The following is a 17,764-nucleotide window of genomic DNA, read 5'->3' on the forward strand; positions in this document are numbered from 1 at the left end:
AGTGTTCTGCTTTAGAAACATTTAAGCGTCACAAAAGCTGGGATACAAAGCAGTTTTCTAAAGTGTGTGAATGAAGCACATCTGACTCGTAAGCCTGCTTGCTTATAAGTCAGTCAACAGGATGTGTTTCCAAGGAAGTACCAGGCGGGGTTGACAAAGAAAGAAATAGAATCTCCAAGTTGATCTGTTTGAGGGGCTATTTTAACAAGGAGGGAAAAAAGGTTAGGTTTTCCTTCTGAAATGTGGTTAGTGCAATTTTTATTAATGAGGTCCACTTCAAGAAAAATGCAATATAAACAAAAGTTGGGCGCAGCCATTGTACAGCTTTCCAATGAATTCCAAACGTGATCCACTAACATGGACTAGACAAACTTGATGCTCAGGGTCATCTGGACAAACCCCCATGAATATCTACGTTGCCGAAAACCTCCGCTTGTCTCTTCGCAAGGCCAGGCCTTTGGAGTCTGCTGACTTCCTTCCGATACTCAGTCGCTCAAAAGCCACCTGCATTAACTGGCACAATTCATTTCTCAAAATCAAGGTATTCACTTTGCAAGTGAAATTGGGCGTGTGTCTATCAGGCACGCGATAACTCGGCTGGAAAGTCGCCCAAAAGGGATCCCTGCCAGCACTGACCAGGTTGGGGGGGGGGGGGGTGGGGGCGGGGGGGGGGGTCGCATCTTCTCACCTGAGCAGTTTGGCCCAACGTAAACAAATCAGCCGAAGGCAATCAAGTTTCCCCTCGACTGAACCCCTTTTACTGAAAGCGTTAGATTTGCCATGGCCATCTTGGGCAGAGTTACACCCTGCTAAGTCTGCGTCGAAGGACTTAGAAGTCTAGCTCCACGAAGGACTTAGAAGTCTAGCTCCACGAAGGACTTAGAAGTCTAGCTCCACGAAGGACTTAGAAGTCTAGCTCCACAAAGGACTTAGAAGTCTAGCTCTGCCTTTGCGCATCCTTTACTTATTGCTCAGCGAGATGACAGCTGACCCGATAGGAACTCTGAAGATGTTTCACAGCAACCTTTGGGAGAATTAGAACTCAGTCCTGAAATGCATGGTTAGCATTTATTGGAATTTTCCGAGGCATGTTTACTTGATCTCATCTAACAGGAGATTTACTGAACTCTGTTTCCAAGAGAGTTTCAAAAAGGAATCCGCTTGGACCTAGTCAGGGGTATTTCACATTGGATCACGGGGGGAGCAACATGAACGCTTTGGCAAGAGAAATCTGGCCTCCAATCAAACATCTTTCCCAAAACAGAGAACTCGTCATTCTTCTCAGTGCTAGTAGCACCAGGCGCTTTGACTGCATTTATTGCTAGGTCGCTTTGACAAGGCTCAACGATGCGGATCTGGCCGCCCTCTTCGTTTGGAGTATCCTGTGAGCCGCACGGGACTCCCCGAAAAAGAGAGAATTTAAGACTGCACAGATGGCTCGGCTCAAATGGAACCAAAAAAAATAAAAAATAAAAACAGAACTCTAAAATAGGCACCCAAACAAAAAAGCAGCTTTCGTTTTAGGAAGAAAAAAAACTTCTAATTTTTAACAAAGAATCCCTGATTTTTAAACTAGGACCCCTATTTGTAAGACTTGTTCCTCTTTGAAATAGAAGACATAGAAGCTTCACTACATTTTCTTAGGGAGGGGGATAAAGTTGTGGGTGGGATGCAACAGAATCCTTCTCTCCATACAACAGCAAGCAGGAACTGGGAGGGCCAACCGTGTTCACAGCTACCATAAATAAAAGTGCAGTGAGTGTTCAAGTAGGGCGCACAGTTTAGACAGACAGCAAAGTGTTTGGACTTGGTCATCTCTTAGAGGCCCTGCGAGGGTCTCTCCCATTGCTCATTGTGCCTCGAAGGGGGCGAGGATTACCCGACGGCACCGGCGTGGACGAAGAGGCGGGGCCCCGTCTGCTGGCCCTCTCCGAACCTGCACAGGAGGCGGGGTTACTGTACCCTGACGACAACCCGCTCACCTCAGACCCCGTCTGCAAGCCATTTCCTGGAAAAAGACAAAAGATGGGACAGGGGAAAAACAAGTCAGAACTACTTCAGGAACACTCCGCATCGGGAAGACTGGGATGGCGTCAGTTCAGGCAACGACATCTCAAAGGGCGGGCCGCTTTTCCAAACATTCACACGAGGGTAGCCAGCACACAAACAACCCACTGTATGTGGCAGATATTTATCCGTGCGTTCTCAGAACTCTCTTTAAGCTCAAGCACTGCCACAAATTCAAAAGGAACTAGCTTACAACCAGGAACAGGAGTCCAAAAGAAAACCAAGAGACGGGGGCACGAGATCACTGGCTTAAGCCAGGGGGTCCCCAACATGGTGCCCTGGGGGCCATAGTGCCAGGTGACACTTTTCCTGATGCTCATTGGATGGCTTTAGAAAGTGGGCAGGCCCACAGGGCTATCAGCCATTTGATTGGCTGTGCAGGTTTTTTTTTAAACACATTGGCAAATGATGGTCTCATGACGCAAGGATTTGGGGGGGGGGGGGCGGGGGCTCAGCTTTATCCAAATGCATGACTTTACAGTGAACTACACACAGCGAAAGACAACTTTATCCACAAGCTGTAAGTGTGGTGTGTGATATACTGACAAGAGTGCCACGCCCGATTTCCCAAGGCAAGTAAAAATTACCCCCACGCCTCACGCGCTTCAACTGCTCACATTAGCATGTGGCAAAGAACAATGATTCAAATCCGCAAGGCTATGCAGTTGCAAACTTAATGTGGTTGAAACCCTGACTCACCAACTCTTGCACTGCACCAGATTTGATAACATCAGATCTAAATATACCAACCTACATTTTTTTTCTTCCAATCTGGGCTGCCTGATCTGACTAGGTTATCTCTATTGTGAAACAACTCGGACCCCGGTCTTTGTGAAGAGGTCGCCAATTTCATCGCGGAGATAGTTGAGAGTTCCCAGTAGAATGTATTTGTTGTGCTCCCCGTGGGGCCTTTTATCTATCATGTATTCATGCGATTGTTCCCGATTTATGTAACTCTTTCTGACTATGCCAATAAAGGCTTATGTATGTCAGTTTTAGTCAGTTTTATTAAGGCCATTAAGCCAGCAAAAAAGAGAAAAGAAGAACAAAAAAATCGAATTCGTACAGAAATCCATGGTATAAGTCTATACACAAAAAATATCATCAGCTTATAGCATTATTGCGGTCACCATCATGTGGTCTGGCGCTTGGTCCTAACATGATTCATCGCTTATTATGTGCCAGCATACAGAATTTAGCTACCTGCTGAGATGTAAAAGAAACTCGGTCTTCAAGTAACCCTTAAGGCTTGTGTGTGTGTGTGTGTGTGTGTTTGTCCAGAGGGTTTTCAAGGTAAGAGATGTTCAGAGGTGGTTTGCCTCCCCGTAAGAGCCGAGCTTCCTTGGTGGTCTTCCATTCAAGTATTAACCACAACAGACCCACCTTCCCTAGATTTTATTAAAAACTTGGAATGCTATTTCTCATAATTAGCTAAAACACCTCAACATCTTTTTAAAAAAACCTGTTTCCACGCATATAGGGCCAGGGTCGGAGTGAGGGGGAATTGCGCCTGAAGCACGCATGCGCCCTTCTCCCGACATGCCCCCGCACCCGGTGCTTCACGCACCCCCGTCCCCTTGGTGCTATGCCACTGTATAAGGCTACAGTAAAGCAAGCAGCTAATGCTGTTCTAGAAGTAACTATAAATGAATAGCTCATGCAGTGCTGTAATTGGAAGGTCTCATAGCATTCTCTTAAATCCACATGTACAATGGAAAGAAATCTTCGCAATTATAATCCAATCCTCCATATTTATGAAGAAGAAGAGTTTGGATTTATATCCCCCCTTTCTCTCCTGCAGGAGACTCAAAGGGGCTGACAATCTCCTTGCCCTTCCCCCCTCACAACAAACACCCTGTGAGTGGAGTGCAGAACTGCCAAGAGCTCCAAGAAGCTGTGACTAGCCACAGGAGTCACCCAGCTGGCGTGTGTGGGAGTGCACAGGCTAATCTGAATTCCCCAGATAAGCCTCCACAGCTCAGGCGGCAGAGCTGGGAATCAAACCCGGTTCCTCCAGATTAGATACACGAGCTCTTAACCTCCTACGCCACTGCTGCAGAATTATGCATGTCCCTTGGTACCTGTGTTGCCTCCGCAGCGGCAGTGGCAAACCACTTCTGAATATCTCTGCACAATTCAGTTACTTCTAGTCACAATGAATGCACAGAAAGGAAAAGCAGTATTCTCCCTTTAAGACACAGCATGATGGGAGTTGTAGTCTGTAGGTTGTTCGGTCACGTATCTCCGTATTAGTTCTGTGATTGGCACGTAACTGACTTTCCGAGTTGGGCTGTATAAAAGCTAGCAAAAGTTTATTTCCTTTTTTTAAATTGTTGGACGGGAGGATTGTGCTGATTCGTCCTACTTTCACAGAATTCTATGCACGTCTTAGCTCCGAGTATTAAAACGCTGCTGCATCCGAATGGAAATATAAATCAGTTGCGTGGAGGCTACGCCCAGTTTTTAATTAATAAACCTGGACTGGGGATTTGCGTAAAGCTCCTGTCGAGCACTTATCCTGAAAAGAGACATTCCCCTTAGGCCAGAGAGGTACTTATTAGTACACGTGCGCAGGATAACAAGTATGGTTGAGAATTTCTCACACTAGCACATGGCAAAGAACAATTTGTAAGCAGAAGACGTGATGCGTGGATAGCTCGGATCCAACCAGGGGCATTCCTGAACTTCCTTTCCACAGACTGAAATAAAAGCGACTTACCAGTTGGGCCAAAGGTACAAGTACCCGTATTAGTTGGCGGTAGAGAATTGCTCTGTTCACCTGGCCCCTTTAGAGAAATACAGAGAGACAGACAAGTTAAGATACCAACCGCAAGGTGGAGATGGTTCCCCTAGAGCGCTGGTGTCAAACTTGCGGCCCTCCAGATGTTATGGACTACAGTTCCCATCACCCCCTGCCAGCATCGTGCTGGCAGGGGATGATGGGAACTGTAGTCCATAACATCTGGAGGGCCGCAAGTTTGACGCCTGCGCCCTAGAGCCTGCAAAAGATACTCAAATGACCTTTGGTGGGCTGTTTCGGTTGAAATGCCCGTGGCCACCCATCCGGCAGCCCTGCATCTCAGGGGGCCTTTGACGCAGCTTCTGGAAACAAACATACCACTTTGCTAGGCTGCCCAAGGTGGTCGGAGTTGGGTTCGCTGAAATTGGGCACTTCGGAGTACACCATGCAGAACCTGTAAGGAGAAACGCAAACCATCAGCTGCAGCAAGGAACCCCAGGCACAGATTCCGGCCTTGCTTCGCTTCTGGAGGCGGCGTGTTCCTTTTATTTCCAAAAGCATGGGGGAAGCGCACGCCCGCCTGGCCCTGTTGCGGCTCCCAACAAAACTTTAACCCTAACTAGAGTTCCAGAAGCACCTGGAAAATTTCCCATGGGCGTAAGCTTTCTAGAAGGAGATATCTGATAAAGGGAGCTTTGACTATGGAAAGAGCATTCTCTGGAAACCCTCTTGATCTCCCGGTGCTCCTAGACTGGGCTCTTGCTCAGCTTACTGCAAACCGACACAGCTAGCCAGGCAAAACTAACCCAGACTAAAATCCCAAAATGGTCGCATTGGACTCCTCTAAGGACTGGGGTCTCAAGATAGCAGCCACTGGGCTTTTCTACAATTCGTTTAAGACGATTTGAGGCAGGAAATATTAAGAACATAAGAACTAGCCTGCTGGATCAGACCAGAGTCCATCTAGTCCAGCACTCTGCTACTTGCAGTGGCCCACCAGGTGCCTTTGGGAGCTCACCTGCAGGAGGTGAAAGCAATGGCCTTCTGCTGCTGCTGCTCCCGAGCACCTGGTCTGCTAAGGCATTTGCAATCTCAGATCAAAGAGGATCAAGATTGGTAGCCATAGATCGACTCCTCCCCCATAAATCTGTCCAAGCCCCTTTTAAAGCTATCCAGGTTAGTGGCCCTCACCACCTCCTGTGGCAGCATATTCCAAACACCAATCACACGCTGCGTGAAGAAGTGTTTCCTTTGATTAGTCCTTATTCTTCCCCCCAGCATTTTCAATGGATGCCCCCTGCTTCTAGTATTGTGAGAAAGAGAGAACAATTTCTCTCTGTCAACATTTTCTACCCCATGCATAATTTTATAGACTTCAATCCTATCCCCCCTCAGACGTCTCCTCTCCAAACACAGGGTGTTTTACATTTCCTTCGTGGAGTTCCGCACTGTTTTTACGCCCAAAAAACGTTTTATTTCCGGCCTCCAAACATTTTAAATGCGTCCCCTTTTAAAAGGACTCTCTGGTTGAAACGTTTTGAAAGCATCTTCAGCTGCTGCACAATCTACTGACTATGTTCTGCTGTTTCTCTGCTTCCCTCAACATCCTCCTTGGCACCAATTTCTGAATTCACTCAGTTCTCCCTCACCTGTTTATTTCCAGCATTTCCCTGTTCTCTTATTTGGGGAGGGGGCAATCTTTGAAGCATCAAGTATAGAAGGGAGTACAGAGTACGGCAAGCGGCTGTAAAGCATCGAAGCATCGATTCAGCAGAGAAGACAGTGATGGATAATGGATCTCTGTGCATGAGTAAAACGCTACCAAACACAGCCCACTTGATCGTCAAACAATTTCGCCAAAAAAAGGGCTTCAATTTCTCTCTCAAGCCATTCATCCAACTTAAGCAGTGGCGTAGTGGCTAAGAGCAGTGGCTAAGAGCAGGTGCACTCTGATCTGGAGGAACCGGGTTTGATTCCCTGCTCTGCCTCCCGAGTTGTGGAGGCTACTCTGGGGAATTCAGAGTAGCCTGTACACTCCCACACACGCCAGCTGGGTGACCTTGGGCTAGTCACAGCTTCTCGGAGCTCTCTCGGCCCCACCCACCTCACAGGGTGTTTGTTGTGAGGGGGGGAAGCGCAAGGAGATTGTCAGCCCCTTTGAGTCTCCTGCAGGAGAGAAAGGGGGGATATAAATCCAAATTCTTCTTCTTCTTCTTCTTCTTCTTCTTCTTCTTCTTCTTCTTAAAAACTTGCCTATTTTTCCCTTTAAGAGTGCAAGTTTCTCAAGATATTCATCCACTTTAGCTTCTACTAAAAGCGAGTGGCGACGTTTTGAAAGGTCCGGTAGAAACGCTGCCGTTAGTCAGGCAGTTTCTGTCCACTCCCTTACAGGTACAAAGCCCGCATCCCCAACATTACAGCCCGTTTTGGCCTGGTTTCCTCACAAACACAAATCACTTGGGAGACTGACGGCTGCGAGGTACCAACCAAGTACCAGCAAGCACGGAAAACAACGCAAGGTGACGCAGATACTCTGTATGTGCTGTTATTCCTGCAGGGGCTGCGTTCAAGTCAAGTCACTATCTGAGCATCCAGCTGCGAATGAGCCCCCAAGCGCTGATTCAGAACCTGTAATTCAATCTAAAAAAATATACCAGTAAAGAAAACAAGAGTTTGCATGACCACTGTTACAACCCACCAGACAGAGGGGGAAATTTACCTTCACACCCCTAGCCGAGACTGGCTCCTCCATAGTAGTGTGGAAGCTCGCAATGCGGCTGCCTCTACCGTACCTACCCTGTGGATAAATACAGGACTTCAGTTTTTAAAGCTGAAAGTCCCTTCGACATTTTAACCCTGAAGCAACCGCTGACATGCCTACAACTTACCTGTTCACAGGTGTGTTTAGAGGAAGAACCTTAGCCCAGCAGAACCCAATTCATCCCTTAACCCCAACTACCAATGCCATACTTTTATTTGAGCGGGACACTCATAACCAAAACTCTTTGGTCGATTCTGCACAGCAAACATCTAATGGGCTGCAGTTGTGATAAAGGAACCTGTTTTCTGTATTGTCGAAGGCTTTCAACGGCCGGAATCACTTGGGTGCTGTGTGGTTTCCGGGCTGTATGGCCGTGTTCTAGCAGCATTCTCTCCTGACATTTCGCCTGCATCTGTGCCACAGATGCGGTAACGATCAGGAAGAATGCTAACTAAATACGACCATATTCGAAACCACAGCACCAGGCTATTTTCGCATTCACGTGCGTGCCATGCAGGTAGCGACTGCAGCCTGTGGAAACAATCCAGGCGGCTTTCGTGCCTTCGCACGGAGACGCTTCTCTTTTAATTTTCTGCAACGCGTGTGTAGCTGCGCAGGCACACAGAAATTAACCTTCACACCCCTAGCCGAGACTGGCTCCTCCATAGTAGTGTGGAATCAGCGGGTGCTGTATGTGGTTTCGAACAATAATGAAGCGTGTTCTAGCAGCATTCTCTCCTGACGTTTCGCCTGCATCTGTGGCTGGCATCTTCAGAGGATCCTCTGTATGCCAATACAAATTCAATAAACGTCGAATGCACTAACTAAATTCCGAAGAGCTACAACTTCCTGAGCTTATTTCTTTTCCATTCAACGTCGTGCCATGCAGGTAGCGACTGCAGCCTGTAAGAACAATCCAGGCGGGCTTTAATTGCAGCCATGCGGAGACGCTTCTCTTTTAATTTTCTGCAACGCGTGGGTAGCTGCGCAGGCACACAGAAATTAACCCCACAGCCATGCCGACCAGCTTCACCTGTGTAGCTATGCAGGTGCAACACACACACAAAATATTTTTTTAAAGAATTCTCCCTGACGGTGCGGTGGAAGAGAGGGAAACGTCAGGAGAGAATGCTGCTAGAACACGGCCATACAGCCCGGAAACCACACAGCACCCGAACCTGTTTTCCTTTTTTCCATTCACGTGCGTGCCATGCAGGTAGCGACTGCAGCCTGTGGAAACAATCCAGGCGGCTTTCGTGCCGCCATGCCGGGACGGCTTCTCTTTTCATTTTTTCTGCACCAGCCAGCATTATTGGTAGCTGCGCAGGCACACAGAAATTAACCCCACAGCCATGCCGACCAGCTTCACCTGTGTAGCTATGCAGGTGCAACACACACACACACACAAAATTTTTCAGAAAATTCTCCCTGACGGTGCGGTGGAAGAGAGGGAAATAAAATACTTCCTGCCGAGTTGTTTGCAGAGGAGCAACTCCAACCCAGGATTTTGGAAAAGGATTACTGGTTTAGTGATTTTCAAAAATCCTGGGTTGAAGGAAATAAAAAGGGCAGACTCGTTTGTGTGTGAAGTCCCCCCCTCCCAAAAAACGGGTTATATAGCATCCTGTACCCATTATATTTGCCCTCTGCAGAATCAACCTTTGACACGGACATTAAAGCCCCTTTAGACCAATGAAGATTTTTTTTGGGGGGGTGGAGTTATATTTCCTTCCGGCCCATCCATACAGAACAGTCCGTACCTACCATATCAGGCCTGCAGCGCCAGGCTTCAAGCAAATGTAAATACGAGATACTCACTCCCCAATTTTCTGAAGGTCTCCTCCCCTTCCTGTGTAAAGCGTAAGACATCCTTTCCAGAGAGATGCGTACCTGTCCGAGAGAGAAGCGGCACCATTAGAAGGGAAACTGGGCAGCGGCTTCAGTTTGCCAGGACAACGTTTTGTTCATCCGGATCCCACCGACTGAAATGGGCGCGTCTGGCACACGATCAACCCTCAGCTGCTGGAACTGACTGGATCCTTCCAGGCTTAATTGTGGACAGATCCTATCTCAAACACAACAAAACGGTGAGCCAATCGGTCAGCCAACAACGGGTCCGCTCCCAAGTTATTCAAATGCTTGCTTGATCAGCAACCGGTTGAACAGTATGCTCCCTTGGCCTGAGAATCACTTAACCACGGAAGGAGACCAAGACAAGTTAAATTAAATTGCAATGCAAACCGACAAGGCAAGGCAATCGGACCCTTGAAAGTGGAAAACTGAAACAGATGCGCCTGCTATTAAGAATGCCAGCTAAACGTATTTTGGACACATATTCAGAACAACCTTGAAAAAGGGCAACTCTGAGCTGCCTGTGTTCCTCTGCCCCTGTGATAAACAGAGCGACGGCACCAGAGGAGAGAATATAATGTCTTCTCTGCTAATCGGTAGAATCTACAACAGATTCTTGGTTTTGCTTAAAGGTAGCCGCCAAAGGAGGAGGGAGAAATTGTTTGATCGCTACAGGAAGAAGAAGAAGAAGAAGAAGAAGAAGAAGAAGAAAGAGAAGAAGAAGGAGGAGGGGGGGGAGGAGGAGGAGGAGGAGGAGGAGGAGGAGGAGGAGGAGGAGGAGGAGGAGGAGGAGGAGTTTGGATTTATATCCCCCATTTCTCTCCTGCAGGAGACTCAAGAATGACAATCTCTTGCCCTTCCCCTCACAACAAAACACCCCCTGTAGAGGTAAGAGTGGGAGCTGAGAGCTCTGCTGTGTAAAGGTCACCCAGCAAGCGTGTGTAGGAGTGCACAGGCTAGCCTAGATTCCTCCAGATAAGCCTCCCACCAACTCAAAGCGAGCAGGCTGGGGAATCAAACCCGGTTCCTCCAGATCAGAGTGCACCTGCTCTTAGCCACTGCTCTTAGCCACTACGCCACTGCTGTTCCTGAACCAGGGAGTTTGCTAACGGGTGGGTAATAAATATATAGAAACATTAAAAAATTAAATAAATAAGAAAGAACTGCTGAAAACCTCAGCGTGACACCAGATCGTCAGTCCTGCAAAAAACTCCATTTTGACAGAAGCCTCCCACAATGCTAACACAGCTGGCCTCTTTTAAGTTGCATTAAACCTCCTAGCTGCTTCTTTTGTGAAGATTTCTGACTGGTTCAGCAACCCAAATCCTATTTCCTTGTTTATGGAACGTTTCGGCTTGCTGGCTGCGTTAGACTCTCTGTAGTCCACCTTGAGTCAAAAGTGAGAAAAGCGGAGTGCAAGCAGAATATATATTTTTTAGAAATATTATGTATTACAAAGGCCTGTTTCTCCAGTTTTTCTTTTTATAGGGCATTTGCAAGAACAGACGGGACCACCAAAAGCCTGACATTTTCAGCTTTAGTAACGGACCACTCATAACATCGATGTCAGCTGGAAATATGTTCTAGGCATCCTTCTAAAATATTTCTACGCGTGCACACAAACTTCTGCAAACTTCCACATCATGCTTGTAACCCACAGGTGCCAAACTCATGGCCCTCCAGATGTTATGGACTACACAGTTCCCAGCATCCCCTGCCAGCATCTGGAGGGCCGAGAGTTTGACACCTGTGTTGTAACCAATGCAGGGTACCGGCTGCAACTCTTAGGAGCGTCCCCTCAGACCCAAAATAGTTGGCTCTGTACCATCCCAGGTAGGAAGAACTGAAAATGGGAGGAAAGAAAATGGAGTGTCTCAGACCACGTACTTGGCCGCAGCCATTTTTATCAGGGTGGAAAATCAGCATCTGGAAATAATCTTACCTGGACAAAAGGGCCAGTATTTCGTGTATCTAATCTGGAGGAACCAGGTTTGATTCCCAGCTCTGCCGCCTGAGCTGTGGAGGTTTATCTGGGGAATTCAGATTAGCTTGTACACTCCCACACACGCCAGCTGGGTGACCTTGGGCTAGTCACAGCTTCTTGGAGCTCTCTCAGCCCCACCTACCTCACAGGGTGTTTGTTGTGAGGGGGGAAGGGCAAGGAGATTGTAAGCCCATTTGAGTCTCCTACAGGAGAGAAAGGGGGGATATAAATCCAAACTCCTCTTCTTCTTCTTCTTCTAAAAAATATGGGGAAGGGGACAAAGATCGGTCCCCTCCCGCCTTGCTAGTGAAGCTCGAGCTCGAGAAGTTGCCACCCTCGGCTTTGAAAACCTTGCACGAGATACCTCAGCAAAGAAAAGGGAACAGGCAGACAGGAAAAGGAAGTTGACGGCCGTGTTGTTTAAGCCACCGCATTTCAAAGAAGTGAGTCACACAATGGCCTAGTTAAGAGGCCTCACTGGGAACACGGCCAGATACGGGAGGATTGAAACCCAAGCCTGGCTCTACCTTGCATCTAGAGCCACGTTTGGCCTGGAAAGGCCCCACCCGTCTCCTAGACTAGGGGTGGCCAAGCTATGGTGCTCCGGATGTTCCTGGACTACAATTCCCATCAGCCTCTGCCAGCATGGCCAATTCCCATGGGAATTGGGAATTGTAGTCCAGGAACATCCGGAGCACCATAGCTTGGCCACCCCTGCCCTAGACTGCCAACTACTCTTGTGGGACGCAGCTAGCCACAGGAGTGGAGTGGGCAGGTTTTGATATCTCAAAATATCTGACCCACAGCGGGTTCGATATCTGACCCACAGGGGGTTCGATATCTGACCCACAGGGAGTTCGAACAATATATAAATAAATAAAACCCGCTGGCTGCCAAAGCAGCAGTAGCAGCAGCAGCCCCCATAGATCTCTGGGGCAGCCCATGTTTTGAAGACCTTGACAGCGTGGCCAGGTTCCAGGTGGGGCCAGCAGATTTTCCAGGATTTCAAGGGATCCTCGGAGATCAGTTTCCCCTGGAGAAAATGGCTACTCTGTAGGGTGGACTCTACGGCCTTCCACTTGCCTTCCCTGGGCTCCGACCTCAAATTGGAAGGAATGTCGGACCCTGCAGTTGGGAACCCCGGCGCCCCAGAGAAAAAAATAATAATTTTGTTGTGGGTTCGAGTCTACTTTGCTGGAAGCAGTTTGCGTGACAAGGAAGGTGAAATAGGAAGTTTTGATTCTGAGGCACAATGGGAATCAGACAAACTCCGCAGTGGCCGGCCAAAAGAATCCTGTTCCCGTCCTCTTTCTTCTCCCTATTAAACTCCTTTATCATCTACTTTATTCATCTCCTGCCTTTTCTTCTCAGCGAGGACCCAAAGCAGCTGACATCACTCCCTCTTCCCCTATTTTATCCTCACAACAACTCTGCGAGGTAGAGCATGCTGAGAGAATGTGACCGGCCCAAGGTCACTCAAGGGATAATAAGGATCCAAACCTGGAGCATCCCAGATCCTAGAGTGACACAGCAACCGCTAAGAGTGTCAGACTAGTAAAGTTTCCCCTTCGGTCGTGTCCGACCTTGGGGTACCACTGCAAGAAGTGATTTCATAGGCAACCCGTATTTGTGGGGTAGTTTGCCATTGCTTTCCCCGGCTATTCTTTACCCCCTAGCTATGTGCTAGGTCCGTGGTGGCGAACCTTTGGCACTCCAGATGTTATGGACTACAATTCCCATCAGCCCCAATTGTAGGGGCTGATGGGAATTGTAGTCCATAACATCTGGAATTATAAAATCCTCCTAATATAAATACTCATTTTACGACCAAGGAAATGGATGGATGGCTGAGTTGACCATGAGCCAGCTGCCGGATATCTGACCCACAGGGGGTTCGAACTCCTGACCATGTGAGAGGCAGCGCAAGCACTTAACCACTACGCCACACCACTCCTTGTCAGACCAGTACCCAGGTTGCTAATCCCCACATGCTATGACAGCTTGCTAGGTATCCTTGGGCGAGTCATGTTTTTCAACCGAACCTACCTCGCAAGACTGTTGTAAGGATTTAAAAAATGAGGAGGATATTAAGTGCCTCAGGTTTCCACTGAGGAGAAAGGCGGGACATAGGCAAATGAAATAAAAACACGGTTCTTAAAAGTAAAAAAGTCCGCCACATACCCTTTGGTCAGCCGGATGATGTCACCCGGCTGGATCAAGCCGCCCAACTCGTCCCACACCGAGACGGTGACGCTGCCTGTCTTGTCGGCCACTTTGCAGGATCGCACCTCGTGCCCATCTTTGGTCTTAGTGACCCGCCCTGCAGGGGGGGAAAGTTGAGTGGAAGGGCAGAGAAAAGCAGAAAATGAATGGGTCTCGTAGAGCTTAACATGAACACCTTTTCAAAAAAAATTAAAAGTTTGCTTAAAATCCAGGAACATTTTTGTTAAAAGAACGATTGGGTCAAGAGAAATCCTTATATATATTCCCAGCATATATAGGGAATATATATTTACTCTCCCCCCAGCAACTTGGGGGTAAGCTGGAGGCCGCTTTCCCCTTCTTGGTCCCAAGTTGGCAGCAAACAGGATTCAATGGGTGCAAATAAGATGCATTTTTAGACAGATAAGATTTGATAGCTGCATACATAAATATATTTGCAGCCATTAAATATATATACCGTGTTTCCCCGAATATAAGACAGTGTCTTATATTAATTTTTGCTCCCAAAGATGCGCTATGTCTTATTTTCAGGGGATGTCTTATTTTTCTGTGTTCTGTTCGTCGGGCATGCTTCCAAACAAAAATTTTGCTATGTCTTACTTTTGGGGGATGCCTTATATTTCGCACTTCAGCAAAACCTCTACGACGTCTTATTTTCCGGGGATGTCTTATATTCAGGGAAACAGAATACACGTATATTAAATAGATATATATATTTATCAAATATATGGAACTAAATATACTTATCTAAAATATAATAAAAATATTAAAGATGGATATTTGCAGCCATTAAAACCCGCTCTTGGCTGCCAGCTTGGGGCCAAGAAAGCAGCCCAACCTGGGGGATCTCCCTCGCCCCTCCCCACGGCAACAGACCACGTGTCCCGATTTCTCTTTTACACACCACTTTGCTCCCAAGGAAACCTATACAAGGGGAGGGGGGGTGGGTTAAGAGCCACTCGCTTACCGGCTCCCACTTACCGATCTCCAGCACTATAAAGACGACATTGAGATTTTTCAGCCCGGGCTTTATGTCTTTTATGAAGTGGTACGTGTCGTGAGCCATGGCGCTGCGGCTTACTCGCGAGGAGGAGCGCACAGGTGCGGGAAAGAGGGCCGCGCGACCACGCTGCCAGGAGCGGATCGGGACCAGCCCGGGGAACAAGGGGGTGGGGGGGGGGGCCAGCAAAGGTTCTCCTCGCGAGTAGGCACGGCCACGGGAGGGGGGTGATTCGGGGCTGCTTAGACAAGGAAGGAGCCGGCACCTTCCGGATCCGCAGCTCTCGCCCTTATTCTTTGACAGCAACTGGGGCTGGGGTCTCGCTTGTGGCCCCCCTTTCCCACACACGCGCCACTCCCTGGTTGAACCGCAGCGACGCCGCGTTCACACGTGCGCCCCCGACACGCGCACGCAGCCCGCTCGCCCCTGCCTCTCTCCAGGCAGCATGTGGCTGCGCGGGGCTTTTAAAGCAGGCGGGCCGGACCATTTCATCGGCGCTGAGGGGAGAGCGGGCAGGGTTGGGGGGGAGGAGGCCAAGAATTTTTTGGGGGGACGGGAAATCTGTGCAGAGGGGAGGCATGAGCCACGTGATTTCCACTCTGGGATTCCCCTTGTGTCCGGGTTGGACCCGCTTTGCAGTTGGAGCGGCCCGAAGTGGTGGGGCACCCCCCCCGCGGGGCGGAATGGACGCGCCCTTTGGAACGCGGAGACACCAGAATGGAACCGAGTGTGACAAAGCACCCCGTGAGAGGCGCTGATTGGCTGGCGCGGCCGCTTTTGTCCTCTGGCCTGGAATCTTCACGGCCCGCCCCCTTCCCCCCACCCTCCCCGGCTTTTTCGAGCAAGTGGGAGTCAGTCCAGGTGCGGAGTCATCGTGATGCTCGACTATTGTTATTTTATTTTTTTTAATGCAAAGCCCTGGAGCCCCGACTTCCTCTCTCAGTATCCCCCCCCCCTTCCCCCCAAAAAATGCGAATTAGAAAATGCAGTTTCCCTCCGCCCCAGAAGCGAATTAGGAAACGCACCTATTATTTTCTCTTTCCTCTCTACACGGATTAAAAACTGCATCTTTTATTTGCTCTTCCCCCCCACCCCCATGTGAATTACAAAAGGCATCTTTTGTTTTCTCTTTGCCCCCAATGCGGATTAAAAACTGCATCTCTTATTTCCTCTCCCTTCCCCCAACGTGGATTAGAAAACGCATCTTTTATTTGTCTCTCCCTCTGCCCTTCCCCCGCCCAGCCGCCTTTGCTGCCCCCTAGAAGCTGTCAATCTAGGGCACAGTTTTAGCCCTCCGCCCCCAGCTTGACTGTCTAGAGATTTGCTTGTCGGTGCAACATTTTGCAAACAGGCCGTCAAAAACTTTGGGCAGGCTGAGATTTCAAGATGTTTGTGCTGGAGTGGCCGAAAAAAAAAATAATGGTAAAATAAATTATTCTAGGTCATTATAGGGGCACGACCTTGAATTGTAATGCCAGTCCCAATTATCAGTGCCACACCTATACGTTGTATGGGGCATTATTTTAATTGTATGTTATTTGCTGGTCATTAGCCACCATGAGACACTGACTTATGTCAGGAAAAGGGCAGGGTAAAAGCAGACAGACAGACAGACAGACAGACAGACAGAAAGAAAGAAAGAAAGAAAGAAAGAAAGAAAGAAAGAGAAAGAAAGAACCCCCATTTACAAATACAAGAGAAAAATACTCAATACAAAAAAAGAATATTAACGGCTAATGTATGGACTGTGGAGGCAGCTAAGGGGACAAGCTGTTGCCTTGTGGCCGCCAGAGGACTTTCCAGAGGCATGGAGAGGGGAGGGAGGAGAAAATGGGGAAAAATGGGGACTCCTGCCTCTACAGAGAAAGCTCCTCTATTGGGGGACCAAGTCCAGGGCGAGGCTGCGGCAATAACCACAGCTGACCTCAAATCTGAGGATGGGAATAGCTACAACTAATGAGGGCTCTGCCCGGGGGGTCGGGACCCGAGTCCTGGCTCCAGCCTCACTCACCCCTGCACTGAGGTGTCCATTTCTGAGCACCAAGCGCAGCCAACCATGTAGTGCCTGTTCGTATTATCAGCAGGCTCTACTTGTGCGAATACATTTGCCTAGCCCTGGTAGGGTGGGCAGCAGAGGTGGGATCCGGCAGGAGTTCTCACCAGTTCGGAAAGTGGGTGACTAATTATTTGTGTGTGTGCAGGGAGAGGGTTACCACCTAATTGGGTCTGCTTTTCCGTTAGGAAATTCAATTAGGTCCAAAAAAATCCTCAAGTCCTGTTGTTTCCTATGCTTGGCTTGGTTAGCGAAGGTAGAAAGCGGGATAATTCTCTCCTGTTGGGCTAGTTTAAAGGAACATGTTTTAGTAATATGAGTAAAGTTCCCTTGTTTAAGGAAAGTATCCTTCTTTGGATTTCTAGAAGGAAACAAAATTAGAGTATTTGAAATTATGTAAAGTATTTGACAGGCAGTGGTCGAGGAGAAGTAAGATTTGTTTCTGTTGGCAGTAGAGGCGATAGGACTTGCTATAATGAGTTTTAAATTATAAAACAGAAAGATACCGAAGCACTGCTGAAAATTAGGATCTTTTCAAAAGAGTTTTTTTTTTTGGTAACAGAGAAATTATTAATGTGTACCCGCTTGGAATGCCGGTACGCCCCTGGTCATGCCCCACCCACATCCCCATATTGGCACTATGCTTACAGTTTGAATCCCACCACCATGGGAACCTGTTACTAAAATTTTTGGATCCCACCACTGGGGGCAGAGCTGTGCCGGATCCGGAGGTGGGTCCACCCCCGCCCCCCCAGATTGAGCAGTAAATCCTTTAACAGGGATTTAAATTTATTTATTTATCTATTGTTTAGATTTGTATAATCGCCTCCCCATCCAAGCCAAGGGATAATAGAGCTTCGATCTCTAATATACTTAGCAGCATTCTAAATGTCACCGAGTCACTTAGTATTAGAAAGCAATGACATTCCATAAAATCCTTAGCGGTATGGTAGGGACAGAGTTTCCCGAGCAGTTCTGTTTTCGTGAATTTAATCCACTACCTCCACAGTGTTTTGCTGGCCTGCCCACATGTAGAAAACTATACGAACACTATATTCTAGTGTTCTAACACCAAATAATAACAA

The 17,764-nt window shown here is 48.1% G+C and overlaps 1 protein-coding gene across 2 annotated transcripts; it reads right to left on the minus strand.

The window, feature by feature from the left end:
* Positions 1-241: 241 nt before the first annotated feature.
* On the minus strand, positions 242-15,053 carry NABP1 (nucleic acid binding protein 1). 2 transcript variants are annotated; one of them, XM_048486680.1, is made up of 6 exons: positions 14,608-15,053; positions 13,585-13,723; positions 9,387-9,458; positions 5,186-5,261; positions 4,811-4,853; positions 242-2,008 (listed from the first exon to the last, which is right to left on the minus strand). In XM_048486680.1, exons 1-6 carry the CDS (start codon positions 14,690-14,692, stop codon positions 1,812-1,814), a joined length of 612 nt encoding a protein of 203 aa, XP_048342637.1. In that variant the 5' UTR covers positions 14,693-15,053; the 3' UTR covers positions 242-1,811. The 2 variants fall into 2 exon arrangements, with proteins under 2 accessions (XP_048342637.1, XP_048342636.1); XM_048486679.1 differs by having other exon boundaries at positions 4,787-4,853.
* Positions 15,054-17,764: the final 2,711 nt, after the last annotated feature.

This window comes from Sphaerodactylus townsendi, linkage group LG02 (genome assembly GCF_021028975.2).
Source record: "Sphaerodactylus townsendi isolate TG3544 linkage group LG02, MPM_Stown_v2.3, whole genome shotgun sequence".
In the NCBI taxonomy this organism is placed as follows: domain Eukaryota; kingdom Metazoa; phylum Chordata; class Lepidosauria; order Squamata; family Sphaerodactylidae; genus Sphaerodactylus; species Sphaerodactylus townsendi.

What these genes read in the sequence shown, in the direction of transcription:
- NABP1 (XM_048486679.1), bottom strand. Translation starts at nt 14,692, where the DNA reads ATGGCTCACGACACGTACCACTTCATAAAAGACATAAAGCCCGGGCTG. An exon ending in TTGGGCAGCCTAGCAAAGTG is followed by an intron (nt 4,854 to 5,185) that starts GTATGTTTGTTT and finishes ATTTCTCTAAAG; the next exon opens with GGGCCAGGTGAACAGAGCAA. An exon ending in TTGTACCTTTGGCCCAACTG is followed by an intron (nt 2,009 to 4,786) that starts GTAAGTCGCTTT and finishes GTCTTTTTCCAG; the next exon opens with GAAATGGCTTGCAGACGGGG.